The sequence below is a fragment of the Schistosoma mansoni genome, chromosome W (genome assembly GCF_000237925.1).
Source record: "Schistosoma mansoni strain Puerto Rico chromosome W, complete genome".
Lineage (NCBI taxonomy): Eukaryota > Metazoa > Platyhelminthes > Trematoda > Strigeidida > Schistosomatidae > Schistosoma > Schistosoma mansoni.
Genome location: NC_031502.1, coordinates 25,154,425 through 25,175,477, shown reverse-complemented (window position 1 = coordinate 25,175,477; position 21,053 = coordinate 25,154,425). Strand labels below are relative to the sequence as shown.

General features: G+C 35.0%; 2 protein-coding genes across 2 annotated transcripts in view; both read right to left on the bottom strand.

Moving 5' to 3' along the window:
- Nucleotides 1-1,010: 1,010 nt before the first annotated feature.
- Nucleotides 1,011-8,627, bottom strand: Smp_068230 (DNAj-like protein; the record flags this gene model as incomplete). The annotated part of the gene is given in 3 exon segments (XM_018789101.1): nucleotides 1,011-1,813; nucleotides 1,817-2,058; nucleotides 7,920-8,627. Coding segments are annotated over 3 exon segments (1,002 nt in total). The 3' UTR covers nucleotides 1,011-1,761.
- A 4,675-nt stretch (nucleotides 8,628-13,302) lies between these two features.
- The window catches only part of Smp_159100 (hypothetical protein), a gene marked incomplete at both ends in the record, with an annotated part of 13,946 nt that continues 6,195 nt past the window's right edge, over nucleotides 13,303-21,053 (bottom strand). Inside the window, 5 exon segments of the mRNA XM_018789100.1 lie at nucleotides 13,303-13,615; nucleotides 13,619-14,039; nucleotides 15,233-15,479; nucleotides 17,300-17,388; nucleotides 19,640-19,877. Coding sequence (XP_018654577.1) covers nucleotides 13,303-13,615; nucleotides 13,619-14,039; nucleotides 15,233-15,479; nucleotides 17,300-17,388; nucleotides 19,640-19,877 — 1,308 coding nt within the window.

The window sequence follows — 21,053 nt, the reverse complement described above, 5'->3', positions numbered from 1 at the left end:
TCTTCAATAGAAATTCCCAGAGGACAGTCCTGTCCAACGAATCAAAGGCAGCGCTGATGTCTGTGATAAGTATGACTGTGTTCTAACATTTGGCGGAGGATGAAGATATGATCAATACATCCTCGACCAGAACAAAAACCAGCCTGCTCCTTGCGAGTCGATGTTTCTCGAGTTTTGAACAACCTACGAAGTTTGACGGAAGCCAACAGTTTGGACGCAATCGGAAGTAGACTTATCACCCGATAGTTGTTACAGGAACTATGTGAACCTTTTTCAAAGATAGGGACAATCATCTAAAGTATGACTTTAGTTGATGCAATTTTATATGTCTTGTTGAAGATTACAGCTTTGTAACTTGTCTCAATATTCTTAATTTAAAAAAATTATTGATAAACGCCAGTACAATTCAAAAGAAACATATTCCAAAGCGAACATTTATTATCAAAACATTTGTATGATTCAGAAGATCCATATTTGTAAATAAACTTGATAAACATCATCGAGAAGAAATTGCTACTTGTTCAAAAGGGATTTTGTTATAATAATAATATGATGATGAGGAGGAACAAGTGAGTATTTCAAGTACAAAGATTTTGGAGAATGTGCACTTGTTATTTCTTGCATAGATGCCAAAAGAATCAAAAGGAATGCGTAAATGTGCTGGCCTGAGTAATTGCACGAATATGTTCCAACATTCTACTTTTAGGTTTAGTTAATTCTCTGGAATATCTCGAACATTTTCTTATTCAGGATAGAAAAAAGGGGATGACTAAAAAACGCCGCAAATAGAGGGGAGTTCTGTCCAGAAGTCAATAAGCCAACAATCATGACTAAGAAAAAATGTCAATAAAAGATTGTACGAAATAGCATACATTCCGTTTACAATTACTTGCACGTAAGTACGTGTCGTAAGTCACAGATTCAATCGTAATTTATCAAGAACACATTCATCGGAAGTAGTGGTCACTAAGATATATATTCGTACACAAAATCCAACTATGGAAATTAAAGTTTTTGAATTCACTAAACAGACAATAAAAACACTAATAGAGGTTATTTAAAAATAGATCAGATTTGTTTTACAAAGTCAAGTAGCAAACTTAATGGTAGTATGATAGTAACACTAACAAGAATCGTGATTTATTTGATCATAAAAAGTGTTGTATAACGTTAAACATTGGATTATTAGTTATACAAAATATTAAATAAAATCCAATCTTTAGTCATGATATCAAAACAATAGATGATAAGTCATCCAATAGAAAAGTTTGATAAACAAGATTCTTGCTTTGCGATATGCAACCCATAATCGAGGAATATATATATATATATATAGTTCAGAATCCGAACTGCAGATTTTCAGTTTGTTTTATACTGTAAGGCACTATTGTATATATGATCAAATTCAATCGCTAATGACAATAATAATAATAATAATAATAATAATAATAAATATTAACTAGGAAGATGATTCTGAATTACAGTTCTTATGAAACAAAGCATACACACATCGACTGAGATATAATTGGACTAAAACCGTTTACAGGCAGATGATACATAAACAGTGGAAAAGGCAAAAAACCGAAAGCCCAAAGTAAAAATATGAAACGGTCAATTCTTTATTGTCCTTCCCTTTTTGAAATAACTTTAAGATGAATTTCCAATAAACAGCAAGTGTAGGAATGTAGGAGAGAGTGCATTCCGATCACTGATCGACAGTGAACTAGATAAGCCAGAAAAACTAGTGTTATGCAAATAGCTTCACCCGGTATTAGATGATGAAGTGTCTACACTGGAACCGTTCACTACAGATTGAGAATCACTAGTAACAGATGAACCGATACCAACTTGTGACGACAAACTGTTAGTAAAACATGATACAGCTGCAGCGACAGCATTCGCATGCTCTGGACCAAGTTCTGAAATAGGTGTTGCAAGTAGGCTTTTACGTAAAGCTTGAATAGCAGTAGATACTTTTACAGCAGGACCCAGTTTCATACCTAATACATGCATCAGATCGTGTTGTTCAAGGCATAATAAAGCAGCTCCATCTATTTCCTAAAAAAGCAATGAGAATAACATGATAAGCATAGGCTTCAGTAATCTAAGAGTATCAAAATATACGGATGTTTAATTATGTGAAAAAACGTTCTCCTATAACACAGTGAAATTTTTGTTTGATTATATATAAACTTCTGTATTCTCAGGCTATTTGATGACTGTTGGAATGACGTCAAACTCAGTAACTTAACAGGACTTCCAGAACATGTATCTAAATGTCTTGAAGGAGGGCTCTGATGATTACCAATTTTTTAAGGAAACTAGAAGTAGTCCTGTCGGATGCCTCAATCAATAAAGAGCGGTTGATATACTTAAAAGGGTGGTGTACAGGGGCCGCTGATGCTAATGTGATTCAATGCTGCAAATTCCCTCTATTCTCGACAGGCTATGTAAAGTGATATGAGTACTCAAAAAGAGGTTCAAGAGACGGTTAGAGGTCTAAAACCTAGAAACAATAAGGTGTTTTATATAGTGGAACACCTTAATTAAACAACGAACGTACAGGAAGATGACATGGTTAGTCGAGTCTATAAGTGCAGATCAAGTTGATGCTGAAGCAACTAGATAGTAGCAGATCCAAGGATGTAAGTGTGGGTTTTACTCATGAAATGTCTTGTAAAACTAAAGAAATATATATTTTGCTACACTATAACACTAGCGTTTTAATATTAGTTTTATTCAGTTGTACATCTAGTGCTTGTAATAATAAATTTGCAGAAGTCACAATTGTTGTTCATTGTGTACCTTCGGTGAAGTTAGAGTTTACGCAGTATTCTGCCTCTTTTTATGATTTATTCAGTTACACCGATCATCTGTTTAATTGAATTGATGTCGCACCTTGATCTGACCATTCCCAGTTTTTTAAACCTAGTTTTTTGTAAGCCGATGATTGAATGTCGGGTTAAGCAGTGGTAAGGCATTTATATAGAATGTCACAGCCAAACCAGTCGATGAAGGATTGTAGTCTCATAAATAGAATGAGCCTTTCCATCTAGTATCAGTGAAGCGATTAACACGTTTCACTTCTCCACTCCCTACCGTTAAACTAGGCACAGACCAATCCTGGATAAATATTTTGCACATGAAGGGTGAGAAACGGATTCAAATCATCCTTCCATTGTTACTTAAAGTGATTAGAAGACTCTGCATTTGACAGTCTTCACCAAACAAGAGGATTCTATTTGTGTATTCCGGATCGACAAATGAATTTCTTGACAGGAGATTAGTCCCTAAAATGTCAGATGAAGAAAGCACTACTGGGAAAATATCTACAAAAAAATCAAACAGAAATGAGTTGTCCTGACGAATAACACTTGACAGAGTCAGTTCAAAAAATAACCGCAAATCTGAATTTTATCAACAGGGTCCGAGCAAAAAGGTTGTAGAAGGTTTATTTGCTTTATAGTACGTCTTTAAATAACAGACCACTGTAAGATCTCTCGACTAATGGAATAAAATGAAGTTATGGGAAATTATAGATAAGTATCTCTATCGGATAAGTTTAGTGTTATCTATCGCCGCCGCCTTCTTCATCTCCAGTCACTTACTTAGAGTGACGATGAAACCTAAAGAACTATATTTATTATCTAAAAATCCCAGGCAGTAATTGGGAAGAAAAGAAGCTTTATCTATAAATATTTTGTAACTACACATTTTCATTATTATGAGTACTCTTTAGCAGTTGATTATCAAGACTGAATTATTCGGGAAACTTGGAAATTATTAAATGGATGCTTCAACACTGATTATGTTTGCATCAGAATCAAACACTTAGCAATGGAATCCAGATAACACATTTCCCACAAGTTAGAACTTTTCACTGAACACTTCAGCAAAGGAAATTGTTTCAATTGAGACTTGAATACAACATACACATCTAGTCGACAAGGCTGGATTTTATTGCTAGTTACTGACAAACATCTAACCACTTTCTTTGTTATTACTACATAGAGTTGTTTTTCCGACAGTAGCAAACACAGAAAAGCTATCACACAAATATACATGAATGAAATATCTAAATTAAAAACAAAAATATTGTGGTACATGGCGTACTAAAAGACTATTGAATATAAATGTTAAGAATGGTATCCTAACCCATGTCAATGCATAATAAGAAATGAGCATACATTTTACAGCAAACAATCAACGCGACTGATGACAAACATTTATTGTGGATTAGAAGATGTGAGTAACGAATGACAATGAGGGTTAGATAAAGAGGTTAACGTACAGTCAGTCCTGAATTCAATCCTTTTCACAAATGATTTATGACAAATCTTCTTGATTACATGAATAAAAGTAGAGTCTAGTGACCACAATGAAATGATCATATTTATAGAGTGAAATCAGTAGACTTTCGTTAGAGGAATAAAAATATCAAAGTTAGGATACTGACCATGTTAACAGAGATGCGATTTTTTTTAAATGAAGGTAAAAGAAATTACAAGTATCAAACAAAGCAAACAAAAGAAAACTAAGGACTCATTCTCACACACATCATAGTAACTTATGAGTAACTTCAACTCTTAATGGCCATGTTTCACAGCCGTAAAGTAGAACAGAGCGAACTGCTGTGAAGTATACTCGTCCCTTAATTGATAAGCGGATATCTCGTCTTCGCCATAGGTTAGCAAAAGCCAAAGAGCTTTTTGAACCTGTGCAGAGATTTCGTCAGACACCAACTCATTACGGCTGATTAGACGTCCAAGATAAGTGAAGTTGTCGACACGTTCGACTACTTTGCTCCCTATCCTTAGTTTAGGTGTTGACGCAGGCCAGTACTGGAGTAAAATTTTGCATTTAAAGAGAGAGAAACGCATCCCAAACATCTTGGTATTATAACTCAGTTCTAACAGAAGATTCTGCATTTATCAGCGTCTTCACCAAATAAGACTATGTCATCTGCGTATTCTAAGCCGATAAGTGGACCTCCTGGTACGAGATCAATTCCTGAAAATTCAGTCGAAGAGAGTGTTATTTCCAGCAACAGGTCTATAATGAAGTTAAACAAAAATGGGGATAGTGGACATCCTTGACGGACAAAACTTGAGGTTGTAAAGTCAGATGACAGTTCGCCATAAGCTCTCACTCGACTGGTAGTGTTCGAGTAAAGAACCTTCACAAGGTTTATGTACTTCTGAGGTACACCTTTCAATGATAGACACTGCCACAGAACCTCTCGGTCTACAGAGTCAAACGCTGCTTCCATGTCAAGAAAAACTATCATTGTCGAACGCCTTTAAGCATGCCTGTGCTCTAAAACCTGACGAATGGTGAATATGTGGTCAATGCAGCCACGACCAGGTCTGAAGCCAGCCTCATTTTCTCGTGTTTGCAGTTCACGAGTCTTAGTTAGGCGCCCGATAATTATTGAGGCTAGTATTTTAGATGCTATATTAGTCCAACTAATTCCTCCATGGCTATTTCAGGATGATTTGGGCCCCTTCTTATATAGTAGGACAATCAGTGATTGTGACCAGTCAGATGGGATTACGTCCAACTCCCAGATTTTAGCCAAAATATTGGTCAACCTAATCGCTAAAATTCGACCACCATATTTAAAGACCTCTGGAGCCAATCCATCTGGACTAGCTGCTCTTCTTCGCTTCAGATTAGCTATAGCCTTTTGAACTTCAGCCAGAGTCGGGGGACCTACTTCAATGTTCCATTCAGACTGTTTGGCAATGGTGGGTAACTGTAGAGTAGCTGAAGGCCAGCTGAACTGTTCTTTAAATTGTTCCGCCCATCGTTCTAAACGTCTGGGCTGAGAGTCTCATCTTTTTCCGAGATTGTCTCGCTTACAAATGACTTCTTAATTCCGGTTTCTTTTATTAGTCTGAAAATCTGTCCTGTGTTACCTACAGCCGCCACCTTTTCCATTTCTTTTGCTTTCGTTGCCCACCACTGCTCACGATCGTTCCTTAGACTTATGTTTAAACTAGATCTGATTTGTTTTGGCTCTTCATCGTGTTCAGAGCCTGATGGGATGAGTTTACGAGAATCCATCAGTGCAATAGATTTAGAAGAAATCCATTGGTTTTTTGGAACCCATTGGTTTAAATTACTAATAGATGTGACTGCTGTTTCCACAGCTGTTCGTATATCTTTCCAAGCAACATCTGGGTCAGCCTCGTTTACAGAACTGCCTAATGTGAACTCAGTTGTTCCTGGAACTTACTTTTGGCTTTCTCGTCACTCAGTTCAATTCTAATGGGTCCTCTTGGTGTAGTTTTCCTGCGTCCAGTGAGGCACAAACAAATGCGTGCTCGTACGAAAGCATGATCAGAGTCTAAACATGTATTCCAATACGAGCGACAGACTTCTATCAAGCCTCTCCAACGATGACTGATGACAATAGGGTCTATTTGAGTCCATCGTTGGTTTGGTGCAGGTGGTCGCCATGTTAGGACGATGTCTCTCCTTATGCTTAAAATTAGTGTTTGTTAAAAATAAACGAATGTCTGAGCACAGTTGCAGCAGATGATCACCATTATCTGTTCGCTGAGCCGGAATACTAAAATACCCAACTAAATAACTTTCTGTTTGGTTTAAGCTATCTTATTAAGCATTAAAGTCACCCGCTACGAGTACTATGTCTGAGCGCTTAGCTTTTTGAAGAAGTTCAGAGAGCTTTCTGTAAAAGTCATCTTTCAATTCATCCGGGCTGCAGTCAGTGGAAGCATAAACAGAAGCGATGAAAAAGCAACGACATGTGTTCCTATCCTTTCGAGTTCTTACGGAGCCGTTTAGCCGAACAACACAGACGATTGTTAACGGGGACCTACTCTAATAGTGCTTGTTCTGCCCTCGTACTAAGTGCTATGCCTACATCTGCAAGTCAACGAGAGCTAGCCATCGGGTCGCCAGATACACGGAGGGTGTATTTAGTCGGTTCCATTTTGATGAGGATCATGTATGCGTGTTTGGGAGATACACTATACATCAATCGTATGAAATTCTAGGGTTTTTAGCCGATTTGACCGATTTGGCAAAGAACGAACTGGGATATCACTTCATCATATAGCTCTAGTAAAAAAAAGCAAATATAATTGCCAAATATTGAAAAGTTCATGTGAAAAAGCCTGGTGAGATGCCAGTTTCTAAAAACGGGAAACAGTCAACTTATCAATAAAAGAAATATGAAATGCTTATTTTAATATAAATATTTCAAAAATTATTTTTCGCTTCGGAAGTGCTGTGATGTATCTCCGCTATAGAAACAAACTACTCTTCCAACCCACAAGATACTACTACGCTTATGAAAAAGTCAATAATCAGTTAAATCAAAAAGTAGTTGACAAAGGGCAATATATAATTGCTTATTACTAAAATTAGTGACTTAATTTCAAAAAATCACTAGCGATTCGAGTCAAAGTCACTGATGTCAGAAATATACTTATTGTTGTCTTTTAACTCATTTCAAACCATGAATGGGTAAGTTTCAATAACTGACATTTCTAATTTGAATAACTGATAACTACCAAGTCTGCATAGCTTTTTAACATCTGCCGAATAAGACTGCATTTTATAGAAAAAGAGGATGAATTGATTAACCTGAGTAAAAATAAGAGTCTTTCTAATAACATTGGAAGTGCCAAAATTTAAAATGAATCACAATTTGTGCTGCAAATTAGTTGTCTACGGAGACGAAGCACATCAAATAATTCAAAAAGGTGAATAGTGACGATTTTCTGTTTATAACTGCGGTAGGATAAACGTTCCAAAATGATCGTTCAAAGAAACAACTGTAAACAATGAACTGAGTAAAATCTTTGTAGTAGTATTGATTACACTACATGAAATAAAATGAATGAGTTAATAACGAGGAATTAAGTAAAAGCAAGGAGAATTTGACTTACATTCTCAATGAATTTACAAGCGAACTGTTTACATCCTGGCAATGTAGAAATAAAATTAGCTACAACGTTTGGATTCCAAGAATGAGGTCCAGGAAGGCCAGCAACTTTGGCTGCACGAATAGCCGCCCCTGCCTGTGGTAATAAGCGACCCATTAAATCAAGGTCTCTCAACGAGGGATTATTCAAGCTACTGACTGGAGCATTTATATAACTTGAAGAGGATAGATCAAAAGATGGCAATAGACATGACGGCCTTGCTGTATCAATATAGAACGGAGAAGATAAAACAGGATTATAACACATAGGAGGCATAAATGACCCGTTAGTCACATCAGGGTACCATCCAGTATTTGGTGTCTCGACCAAAGGCTGAGGAGGAAGACTGTTACTAGCGTTGATGATCATACCTGAGGTATTCATAACCGTTAGGCGCTGATTGCGATTAGAACAAAGGTCAACAGGAGTGATTTCTTGAGTCAATCTGGCATTTATAGGATAGCTCGCAGTTGGATCATTTACTGCAGCTAAGGTAGAAGTGTGTTGCCCAGGAATTTCATAACCAGAAGATGATCTTAATCGATCTACATCCGTGTAACCCATGTTAGTATTGATGCAAGCATTAGTTAAAACACTGTCAGCGGGACTGGGTTCTGAACTGCACGTGACAGACTTAAGTACATCGATGTTTCTGAGGTTATTAGATTCCATATTATGGGGGAGGAAACTATCACTTTGACAATCTATTGGTGGGTGAGAATTGGTAGTTACATTCACACTGCTACAAAGTGACAATGTAGATGTAACAGATAACGAAGAATTCGGAACTGCAGCTGATGAAAGTGTATGATGTTGAGTTGATACACAGGCTGGATATGAGTGTCGTCCAGTAGACGTAGTATATGATTGTGGTAGAGATGTCAAGGAAGTGAAATGAACAGGATGTGATTGTTGTAAGGATGGATGGAGAACGTGTACAGAAGTGTATTTCCTAGGCCGACCTCGTTTACGTTTAATAGGTATAGGGGATATGCCAAGATTCTTTGTATATTCATCAGATTGATCAGCAGTATGAGACAGAAAATTGGAAGGAGACACGCTGTCCAGGAGATTAGGTTCTAATTTGCTTAACTTCTGTGGTCTAACTGAGTCATTAGAATTCGTGTTTGATTTTGTGCTTGAAGACGCAACATTAATAGAAGACTCATTTGGTAAGACTATTACATTGGCTGCGATTTCAGAAGATAAATTTGAGTTTTCACATTGAGGTATGGCACTAATAATAAGAATTTCGAAAAAGAAAAAGTGAGAGTCATGTTTATCTATACATAGTACCGAAAAGCAATGTATAAATGTAAAGCTACTGAGAACTAACAAAAACGAAATCTGGCAAGAAAATTTATCGACCTATAATGGACAATACAGGTTAGATGAAGCAAAATCAAGATGGTGGGGAAATATTTTACTTACTTTCCAACAATCCTAGTACAATCAAACACGTTATTAGCACTAGCGTAAATAGAAATTTAACAGGGATATTTTACTTGACAATCAATTAACTACAGAAAGGAAATTCGCGGCAGAGATATTTCATAAAAATGAATACCAACTATGGGGTTAACTAAGTATACTGAAACAAAAAAAGTGTGACTGCATTATTTGGATGATAGGTTCTGAATATTTAAACATTAGAAAATTTTTAATTTTTAATAAATGGTACAGGACATTGGACTCAGACACAGAAACAAATAACAAGTAAAGCAACAACACAAGAATCATAAATGAATATTAAAGTGATTGTCATAATTATCGAGAATACGAATTCTCCACTTTTTATTAGTTAATAGTAGAATATAGTTTCTTCAAGAAAGAAATTATGGTGAATGAAGAGTCCATACATGACCAGGTTAAAATGTGAAGACCACCTTCCAATGTCCAGATGTAGAAAATGGAGAAAAATGTGAAACAATACGTTACTACGTTAATAATTTCATTCTCATTGAAATTCCCCGGATCAAACACTGAAATAAGCGAGAAAATGAGGGAAAATTTTCCGCTCACAAACGAGATACGAAAAAAAACATAAAATATGTGTTGTCTGATGTATTAAAAAAGAATCAGAAGACCTTACCGCTTAACAATCAAACTTTCAAACAAAAACGAGCTTACTATAGAGCAATAAACAACCCTTCTTGGTTCATGGTTATAATGGGATAAAAGTTCACGTACACGTTGTGTTACTGAAACGACCGTTGATTGAGACACAAGTAACTATCCTACAGTCGTCATGTAGCAAACATATATTGAAGTGATCAGTTTTTATTACTGACTACTCTACTACTGGCTGGGAAACTCATACAATTATGATGCGCAACATATACATAATAGATACAGAAGTCAAAGTCAGACTATTCAGCTTGCAAAGTGGAAAGCAATCTGTGTGAAATCTAAACTCTAAATACGTTGGAGTTATGTACAAGAATTCTCAGAAATAATTCGCGAAAACAAAAACACAGGTTTCTTACAATAGATAAAAAGAATACGAATACTGCTGCTGTTATCATTGTAAAAAGTCGCACAACTATTTTAAATGTGGCAAATTATCCATTGCCTCCTTTGTAGCAGTAAGTAAAAGCCGATCAAGTTTATTCATTCACAGTGACTTGTACAAAGGGATAATTTCAACACTAAACGCTATTTAACAGACAACAGTTCAAAACATTTACTCGCCTACTGCTAACATATTAGATGAAACAATCAGGAGGATGAGATCAAATAACTCACCATAAAGAAAAACCCCGTCTATTTAGTAAACATTCGTCTGATGACTCTGATCGAAGAATGGCAATCTTATGACTGTCTCACACCCATGACCAGAAAAATAATCCCAGTCCCTTTATGGTACATTCCCTGTTTGTGCAAGATAAAGATAGCAACCAACAACTATATTATGGAGAGTAATTTATGTTTCGGTGATTATCATGCATCAGAAAGGTAGACTAATTTCAGATGTCATTCTCAATAAGATGGCATGCATTTATTTTTCTACTTAATTTTATATCACCTTTTTTTGACGGCAAAGTAGCACTGACGCTAACACAAAACATATTATGCTGTATTTTTCTGAAACACTGTGTTATTAAAGCATACTTATCCTCTGTAACCCAGTATCTTATGGAAAAATACTATTTGTCAACTGGGAAAGGGAGTTACACTCTTATTTACTCTATACAATATTCATCAAACTAAGTTTACTCCTGTAATATAATTATTATTTGTAAGGATTACTGTTATCTAGTTGATGTTGCGGACTGCAATCAATCAGTTTCATATGAGTATCCTAAGCAGATGGTCTCGATATCGCCATTCATTTACAAATTTTAATTGACATTAGATAATGGTTAGTAATGGAATCTAGGATGTGCGTTTGGTAATATCTAGGACTCGTCAGCTGGATGTACCAGAATCGTATTCTTGACCCTCACACTGACACTCGAACTGTTAGTTTGAAAAGAAAGGTACATCCAGCTGACAAATCACAAATAGGATGAAACTGATACGGTAAATCCTACCGCTATACAGTATCTATATTCAATAATAACTGCTATTTTAAGCCTTAAGGCTATCGATTTCGTGCGAACAGAGTACAAGGATTATTAGGTTGCAAAGTCTTGAATAAATGAAGTCTCTAAAAAATTCTGTAATTATCATAAAGTGAAAGTGTTTCGTTTGAGGATAATTTTGATTGAGCTAATGAAAAACCTGCTCTTTAATAAATATATATTTTTAGGGAATACTTTAGAAGAGTATTGCATGTATAAAGAAGGGGCATAACAGACTGTCGTTTGTTGCATAGACATAAATTTTAAAATGAAAGTATAATTTCTAAAAGTACAGAAAATATCCAATAAAACAATCAAACATGATTTAGTGAAGACACTAATAAGTATGAGCGAAAATGATATTACTCAAATGACTTAGGAAAATCGGACTGAAAATTTCGGGCCTCAAGTTTTAAGTCTCACTAGAAATATAACTGATAAACATTATCACATACGTCAACCTCGGTATTTGAAAGACGATCACGGCGAGAAATGGATACGATGTTATTTGAAGACAGACTTTTATCAACATTTTACACATTTAAAAATCCTACGATTTGGCAAATACATAACTCGGTGAACAATCAAAATTCAATAAGTTCAAGAGAATTGGTCATGGGTCAGTCAATTCATATGGTAAATGAATGTATTTAAGATAAAGAAAATTAACGGCAATGATTTACATTATGAATTAGGTAAGTATAATGAAACTCCAGTAGATTTACATCGCATTGAAAAATAAAATAACTGAGATTTACATTATGAGTTCATGTTGAAGAGAGAATATGGTGAAATATAAAACAATGTTTTGTCACTACATTAAAAACACACGAGTTAAACAACCAGGGTCAATAACGACTGACGAAACATTCTTCAAGAACAGGTTTAAAATAATTTGTTATTTCGAAGGGCTATAAATAAAGTGTACGTAAATTGGAATAATTTACTTATTTAAAGAAAGGAGTGATTATAAGATGTCAGGCAATCAGATCGCTGCAGATACATAAGCTGAAATATGTTGAGAATATACCCAACTTCTTAGTTTAAAGCATCATCTGCTTTATCATGTGTAATTAATTGATAAAAAATTATTCACACTAGAATGAATGCAAAACATTTCGATTTGGTTGATATTTTCATCTTCAAAATATTCATACGGAAAATAAGGTGGAAAACATTAACGAACTGAGTCCTAGTACTACCCAGCATTTTCATGAGTAGAAGCTGAACCTGCGAATTATTAAACAAAGTGAGGAGCGTAGGGAAATAGTATTTTAATTGCCGAATATAAACATTATACCCAAGTATGACTCTAAAGTACTTTCCACGCTATGGATGGAAGTTGATAACAAAGCATCGTTAGAAACGTAGATACAAAAGACAAAATTCTACTGATCACCTGGCAGTGGATAATCTTTTACTTGAGAACTGATTCTGAAGGTGACTCCAAATTATTGAGACAATAATAGACTCGTAAGTGCTAGAAACAATAAATGTAATTAAGAAAGTATGCAGTAAGCTTTCTATTACATCAACCACGCCGAGGTAAGATACCTGACTACTAAATACAATATTTTTTTAGTATAAGATTTCAAATGTAAATTAAACCAGTGATGCAAAACTTCGTAATCTTTGAATGAGAGGTGCAAAATAATAAAACTCCAGATCTCTCCTCAGTCTCGTTTAAAGTAAGTGGTTAATAGCCCAAAAAAGGATGTGAAGTATGAGAGAGAACAGTGCTAAAAGATTACACGGAAACGAATAAATAATTAGGAAAAAATAACCTACCCAACAACGATTGCTGGAGAAAAGGAGTTTGAAATTTCAGTTCTTAAAGGCACTTCTTTCGGTGAGAAATCAGGCAACTTTTCAAGTGTTAAGTTTAAAGGTAACACATTAGATTGAGGGGATTCATTTGGAAGTGAACTCTGGACAGAAACAGCAGGGCTACTGGTTGAATGAATGTTGCTTATCACAGTTGAAAAACCAGGTGAAGTTGTGACAACGCTATCCGCAATAGAAAATTGCAGTGTAACTGAATTACCTGATACAGAGTCTGGAACTTTGGTATCTAAATATGGACATGTTGTGAGAGAATAAGATGTAACAATGGTAGAGGTATTATTTGAAGAGAATTCACTTTTGACAGTAGAATCTGGAGAAAGACGTTGACCTGAGTTACGATTAGGAGGATTGTAAGCAGAAACCGAGGCCACTGTTGCACTAGAATCGGGGTTTTCTGAATCAACAGAAAAAGGAGAACTGGACATTAATATATTAGTGGAACTTAGACGTTCATGTGCTCTAATAGTATCTTTCTTAAGATTACTATCAGCATATGGGCATCCTGAAATACGCTGATGAGAGAAATAACGAGGTCCTTTGATATGCCCGTAACCTTTGCAACCGGGAGTTGGGCACCCGCCAAATGGGTTGGCAGTCCCACTACAGCTGAGAGAACTGGCAGAAGAATTAGAATAAGAATCCATTAGGTTTCCATTTAAATCCAATTCAGAATCATCTATAAAATTAAAATAAATGAATCAGGTATTATGGTTTTAAAGGAGTGATTATTTGTGGACTACATCTTCTCAAGGCCAATGAAACAGAACAAAGATATCAAATTTACTAAAAAACATTGAAAAATTCTTAGCAAGGTTATGACGAAACTTAAAAAAATACCAAAAATTAACACAATATAAAATGCTTCCCTGTTTAAGTCCACTGAATAAAGACACCATTTCGATATTCATCTCAAGAAATAATTCGTCAACAAAAGCTGAATAGGTATAAAAAAGGCATAACGAAAAAATTAAACGGAAGTAAGTAGTAATAAAATTAATGTCAAGTTTTCATCTTTATTTTTCACATAAGCATTAGTTCTGTGGCACCAGGGAAATTAGATTCTATCTAGCAGAATATACAAACGTCCGGCTTTTTTAATTAGTGGAAAAATATGTGAGCAAAGGAAAAGAGTGAAAGGTATTTGGTATTTAATTGATGAAAAAACCTGAACATATTGAAAAAGTTAATCTGGACAAACAACATGATGACCTTCACAAAAGTTTCTTTTTAAAAAATTGAAATATGAACCATGTATTTGATTCAGCGGGAAAAAAAGTGAATACGCCAAATCACGTTGCTGTAATAAGAAATAATTGTCTTGGAAAAGGAAGATTAGATAATACCGTTAGAACCGTCCTGGGTTTGGTTTATTCGCAACTAAGATAACAACAGATGCAGGGAAAATTAAAATTAAAGAGGTATGTTAATAAACGGAAGTGAAGATCGGTCGTGATATATATATATATATATATATATATATATATATATATATATATATTGATATAGCCGTTTCATGGTCAATTTTAAACTATTTTTCCAATTTAGAGGTTACAAGCCAGCAACAAATAAGAAATGTTAGGCTTTTACTAGGTGGTGGTTAGCGAATCACAAGATAAAGTTTTATATTGATAAGAAGCAACAGTTAGAGATCTACCAATGAAAACACGATAAAATTTGGAGAAAAATAAAATTTTTATAATCAATACGTTTAATAATTCGTTTATTCTTTTTCCTGATACACAATGTACCTAGACCGATTTAAAAGTGTGGGTTTTTTAAAAATTTTAGGATGGTTTTGATTTTAGTGTGATATGAATTTGAGCTCTCAAAACACTGATAATAATTATTAGTCGAAAATTAGAAACTTACATCCCGGTGGGACTTGTAGAGGATGTCCAGAAGCATGACAATAACCAACAGGAAATAAATCGAGAGACGACACCTCTATACGTATGTTGTATTTAACAGGCCAACCATCATATCCTAGGGTGAGAAATCCAGGAGGGGTGTTGTCTACAACATTGGCAACACGAACTAATGAAGGGCACCGTTTGTCTACAGCCTCTAGACGTTGGTTTATTAGAAACTGTTGGGATGATCTAGCGACTTTGGTTATCTACGTTGTGGATAATAAAAATACCATACAAAAGTAATAATATTCTTGTATAAACATTTTATAAATACAGGCTAGTAATACTCATCCTCCCCTCTAGATCACCACCATAAAAGTCACATTTTTGGAGATTAACTTTAATAAAATATGTCAAGAATGTTTGTATTTTTTTGCGTACGCAATCTATGTAACAAAACACAGGTTAATAAAAAAAGCTTAGTGAATAAAGTGAACACTATATTTTAATTTAACTGATAAATTAACAGTAGACGAACGAGCAATGATTGAATGAGAGAAATTTTAAGATTATTTTCAGTTTATGATTATTAAATTCCCACTGATCTTGAGTGTGAGCAAAGCTAGCAATCCATTGACTTATAGATAAATATATAGGGATAGATTGGATAATGCTCTTCTGCTGAAGGCTTCATTCCCATATGATATACTATAAGATGGAGAAGAAAACTACTTTTGGGATTCATGGTATTGCTTGTTCCACTGAATAGTACTGAAATTACGGAACTATATCCATAGAGTCCTTAACTGATTTGGTACTGGAAAAACTGCGAATCAGACAACGCAAGTAAGAAAACGGTGGTAGATAAGGAATTATTTGACTACCAAAATAAATCAAAAGAATACAATACACTACGTTTACGATTTATTTAACCAGATTATCATCCACACACGCATAGACTGAACTGAGTAGTATTTAACATCAATTAATCAATTATCTACTGTGTAAACAAGTATTTACAATTCCATACAATTAGACGTCTCTAACCAGCAAATATAACCAATTGACAAAGCTATGTGATTACGTGTCACAGAAGATTGGGAAAAATCAATCTTATGTCATTCGCACTCCAATCGATTTATATACTGCTCACCATATCACTTTGCATAACATGAAAGTGATGATACAGATACAAATAGAAATTATTTCCTTTAGTAACACGTATTAGGTCATGAAACCCTGCTTTTTGTATATGATTATTTTTCCGAAAAACTTCAACGGGTCAGTTAGTGCAAATAAAATATATATTTACAGGAAAAGTTTGCTCTGATGACCCTATAAGACAAATAACACCAAAAACATATACATGGAAAAACATGAAGGAAGCCCCAGTAATAACAGAGAAGTCTCACGGTAAATGAGAAATGATGAGTTCATAGATCGTATAATAATAAAATTCATAACTCACGAAGCCTGAGAACAAGTATAGAGAATGTTTGATCAGATGATACAGAAAACCATAATTACGAAAACGCGATTATCGGCAATTTAATTGCTGCTGTCTGATCAAATCAGTGCGAAAGGAATTTTTGTATCTTATGAAAGTAAGTTAGTAACCATGTACGTTTATCATGATGGATTTAATTATCAACGTAGTTTATAAAGACTTATTTCATCCGTATATTGGGTTTGTCACAAGCTGGTATTGACTGAAAAAACGTTGAACCGGCTATTTATTCAATCCTTGTTTGAGACTTCAACTGATTTCAGTTGGCAAAGATAACTACTTCTATAACTGGTGTTAAAGAGTATCTAGAAGCCATTCTATACTAGTACAGAATGACAGGTGACAGAACATTTAAGTGACTTGATTAGTTCCATTCAACCAACTTGTAAAAATGCTAAAATCAAAATACAATACGACTTACACATTTTTACTCAAACACGTGTACTAATGATGTATTTTACAGTTAGATTATAATATTACAATCAGACTAGTTAGGATTTTGTAAGCATTTGACAAATAAACCAGACTAAGAACCTAAGGTTATGAGTCAAAAGCGAATTTAGAACTGACCAATATTACCTCATCAAATGCTTCTTTAGGCACAGGCTTTGAATTTGTCTCTTTCAGGTAAAGTTTCCAACTAAAGCCATTACGACGGTTGCTCCAATCTATCAAGAAAATAAAATATTATAGATAAATTCTGTAGTTATTTAGTGATTCTAAATTGGTAGGACTAAGTTTGTCCTTAGGCTTAGGTTTAAGTTTACGTTTATTATCTGCAGAAGTATTTTTGACGCCTACGTTCCTACGAAATAAAAAAACCAATTAAGTTTATTGGCCATAAAAGAATTATGACTGTTATTACAAAGCCATCTAATGAACACAACATAAACCTCATCGCATTATATATATATATATATATATATATATATATATATATAGATTAACAAGAGATGAAGTATAATATGAATATGCTTTATTTGTACGCATCTTAACGGCTTTGATCCATGAATATCCCAAAAACCGATCGTTTGATATGGTGAAAAACTATTTCTAGGATGTAGACATGTCTACGGAAATGTTTTTCAAACGTAAAAGTTTCAGTTTACCATAATGGTTTATGAAATCTGTATTGCAAATGAAATAAATTTAAGTCTGCTTTTAACATTATTTCCCTAAAGGTGATAGGTTCATTAAAATTAAAATCTCATACATGAATATCAGCTTAAGTCTCTAATTAGCCTGCACATGTAATGAAAAAAAAGAAAAATTACCACACAAGGAATAAAACTTTTACAGAACGGAACTGTGCTGCTATTATTAACTTAACTGTATAAGAAAATTCGAATCCACTGACTTAGTTAATTATAGAAAAAATTCAATATACTGGTAATCACCATTTGGACTGCAATTGCTCTGATCTGAATTAGACGTATCGACAAACCAAGAACGGGATTAAAGAGTTTGCAAACAGGAACCTATGTGGTCTTGAATGGCTGAGTTTTAGCAACTGACTGTGATTTATAGTGCTCCACTGACTGCATACATAAAAAGTGGTCCAGAAGTTTTTTTCTTTTCCTATCATCAGCTCCTACTTAGCGCTGGGACAAGAACATATCAAAGAACATCGGACTCAATTTGTGCAGATGACTGGATTTAAATTTAGGTATGACACAAAACAGTCATCTTATTTTTTGTGAAATTAATAAGATGCCCAGAAATTAGGCCTCGAAGTCAGACCTTAGTTATTCGGAGGGTGAGTGAATTATGAAATTCATTTCCTCTAATGTCCAATCCCATTTTATCATGTTTATTTAGTGTTTATCTTCTTTGTTACTTTATTGCATGATAGTGTAGTCGCCTGGCTAGTAGTTTAGTCTTTAGTTTCTAATCATCTGAATCAATAATACGGTCTCGTGAGCATCCATAACTCGGCCACATCACATCATTGCATTCATTTATCGATTAGCATTTCATGTATCGGTTCTGATAATCGAAAATTTTATTCAGCAACCATTAAAAACCGCCTCTATAACAGAAACTTAATTATTGTCAACATGTAAACACAAGGTTTAAGCTTAGCAAACTGCGTACATTTATTAAGATGGAATGGTATAGATCCTAACATATTCTACACATATACCAGACACATAGTTTACTCTCGTTAAACATTTACAAAGTCAGTACATTTATAATTCTTTTGCTTAGCATTTTTACCTAGTATTTTAAGTTGTATAGACAAAAACTAGTATGTTCAAGGCAATTTGAAGATGATTTCCAGAAGACTCGTAGTGTGATTAGGTATTTAATGAATTAAAATTAACAGTAACAATGCAGTTAAGATAAAGCAGTTATTCGCTGAAAAAATCTAGTCTTATTAGATCATGAGATTCAAATTGTTACATGGTGTCATCACCTTAACCACTGCAGTGTGATTTCTAGCTTCATATATAGTATTGTCCAGTATTACATCATCAGTACAGGAGCCGTGACAGCCCATACTTTGTCACCTGAATTGTCAGTCAGTCAGCTACAACGTGGGATCAGGCACATATATGCATCAGTCCAAGTTTCTATACCTCATTAGCACAGCAAGATGAACACCGAATTGAGTTGAATAAAACTTAGTTATCAAATTGCTCGGTGCTTTGTCTTTTTCAGTTACAAATAAACAACTGAATTTATGTTGCTTTCTTAATAAGTTTACGGTACGAAATAATACATTTATGAATGACAGCATTACGGTACGGCTATCAAGAACTAAGGAAATTTAGGAAAAAAGATTAAACAGAGACAGTAAAGTGTAGAATTTTCTCAAAAATGTAACTTTTAAACTTAGAAATCTGAGTGCTCAATGGTTCGTAATTCCCCCTAGTAACACAGGTCATGAAACAGAATTTACAAATTAGCAATACTTACCACTGGGGATTGATAAAACTTGTTCATGATCCTCGCAATACCCAACAGGATGTAAAAGCTCAGAAGATATGTGAGCCCATTGATCAAAACCCGAGTCCCAACCATCGAAATGAATCAATATATGATCGCCGATACAGTCTTTTATGGTGGCAACGCAGGCTAAAGAGGGATTCCGTTTATCTATAGCCTCAAGTTTAAGTCCAACAGCAAACATATGCGGTGGAGATGCATCAACAGGCTAAAATACAAGAAAAACTTCAAATCCACAAACTACGTTGATGGAGAACAAGATAAAACCGGAAAATGTGTACTCGTTTGTAATTTAGCGACTGAATTTAGATACTGGTTATTATCCCTTTATACTCTATCGATCAAAACCTATTTCGCAGTGAGTAGGTTTTGAGCATCTTGGAAATCTGATCAGCCTTAATGGGTTGGTGTCTGACGAAATCTCTGCACAGGTTCAAAAGGCTCGTGTGGCTTTCGCAAACATATGTCACCTAAGGCGAACGCTAGATATCCGTCTATCAATTAAGGGACGAGTATACTGCACAGCAGTTCGCTCTGTTCTACTTTACGGCTGCGAAACGTGGCCAATAAGAGTAGAAGATTGTCGTAAGTTACTAGTAATTGACCACAGATGCCTTCGAAATATTGCTCGCATCTGCTAAGATCAGCGGGTAAGTAATAGTGAGGTCAGACGGCAGGGGATTAGGGAATGATGGTAAATCAGTTGGTGAGGTTGTGAATCTTCATCGGCTGAGATGATTGGGTCAGGTATCGCGCATACCCAACAACCGATTACCACGACGCGTAATGCTAACTAGTGGTGGAGACGAATGGGAAGAAATTAAAGATGGCCAAACCAAAACACGACATCAGTCCATAAAGTCACTAACTACCGGTCTGAACCATGGTAGTAGATACAGACTACTTGGTTGGGGTCCGCGCGACTATCATAACCAGTGATTGGAGATTCTGTGTGATATGGCTGAGAATCGATTGCAATGGCGTAGGTGTATTCACTCTCTGTCTTCCCTTAAACTGTGAGATTAAAATTATTTTATACCTCTCTTTCTACAAACTAATTCTTTCTTTATGTATTATATCTTTATACACAATGTTTCTTTTATATATTAATTCCATTGAAGTGACTACTTCTATGAAGTCGGTGTTTATCATGTGCTAATGAAGTGTGGCAACCTTGACCGATGCACACATGTGCCTGGTCCTACGTTGTAGCTGATTGACTGAGGTTTTATGAGCAGTTAGTATACGTGGATATTAAGTATCCCAACAACACTCAGCATAGGAGAAATACACAAATCGTATTGGATTCCACTGAGAACGTAAAATTAAAGATCATTTACAACCACATGTACTTATTCAGAAAGTATCGGCTTTAGTAATATAT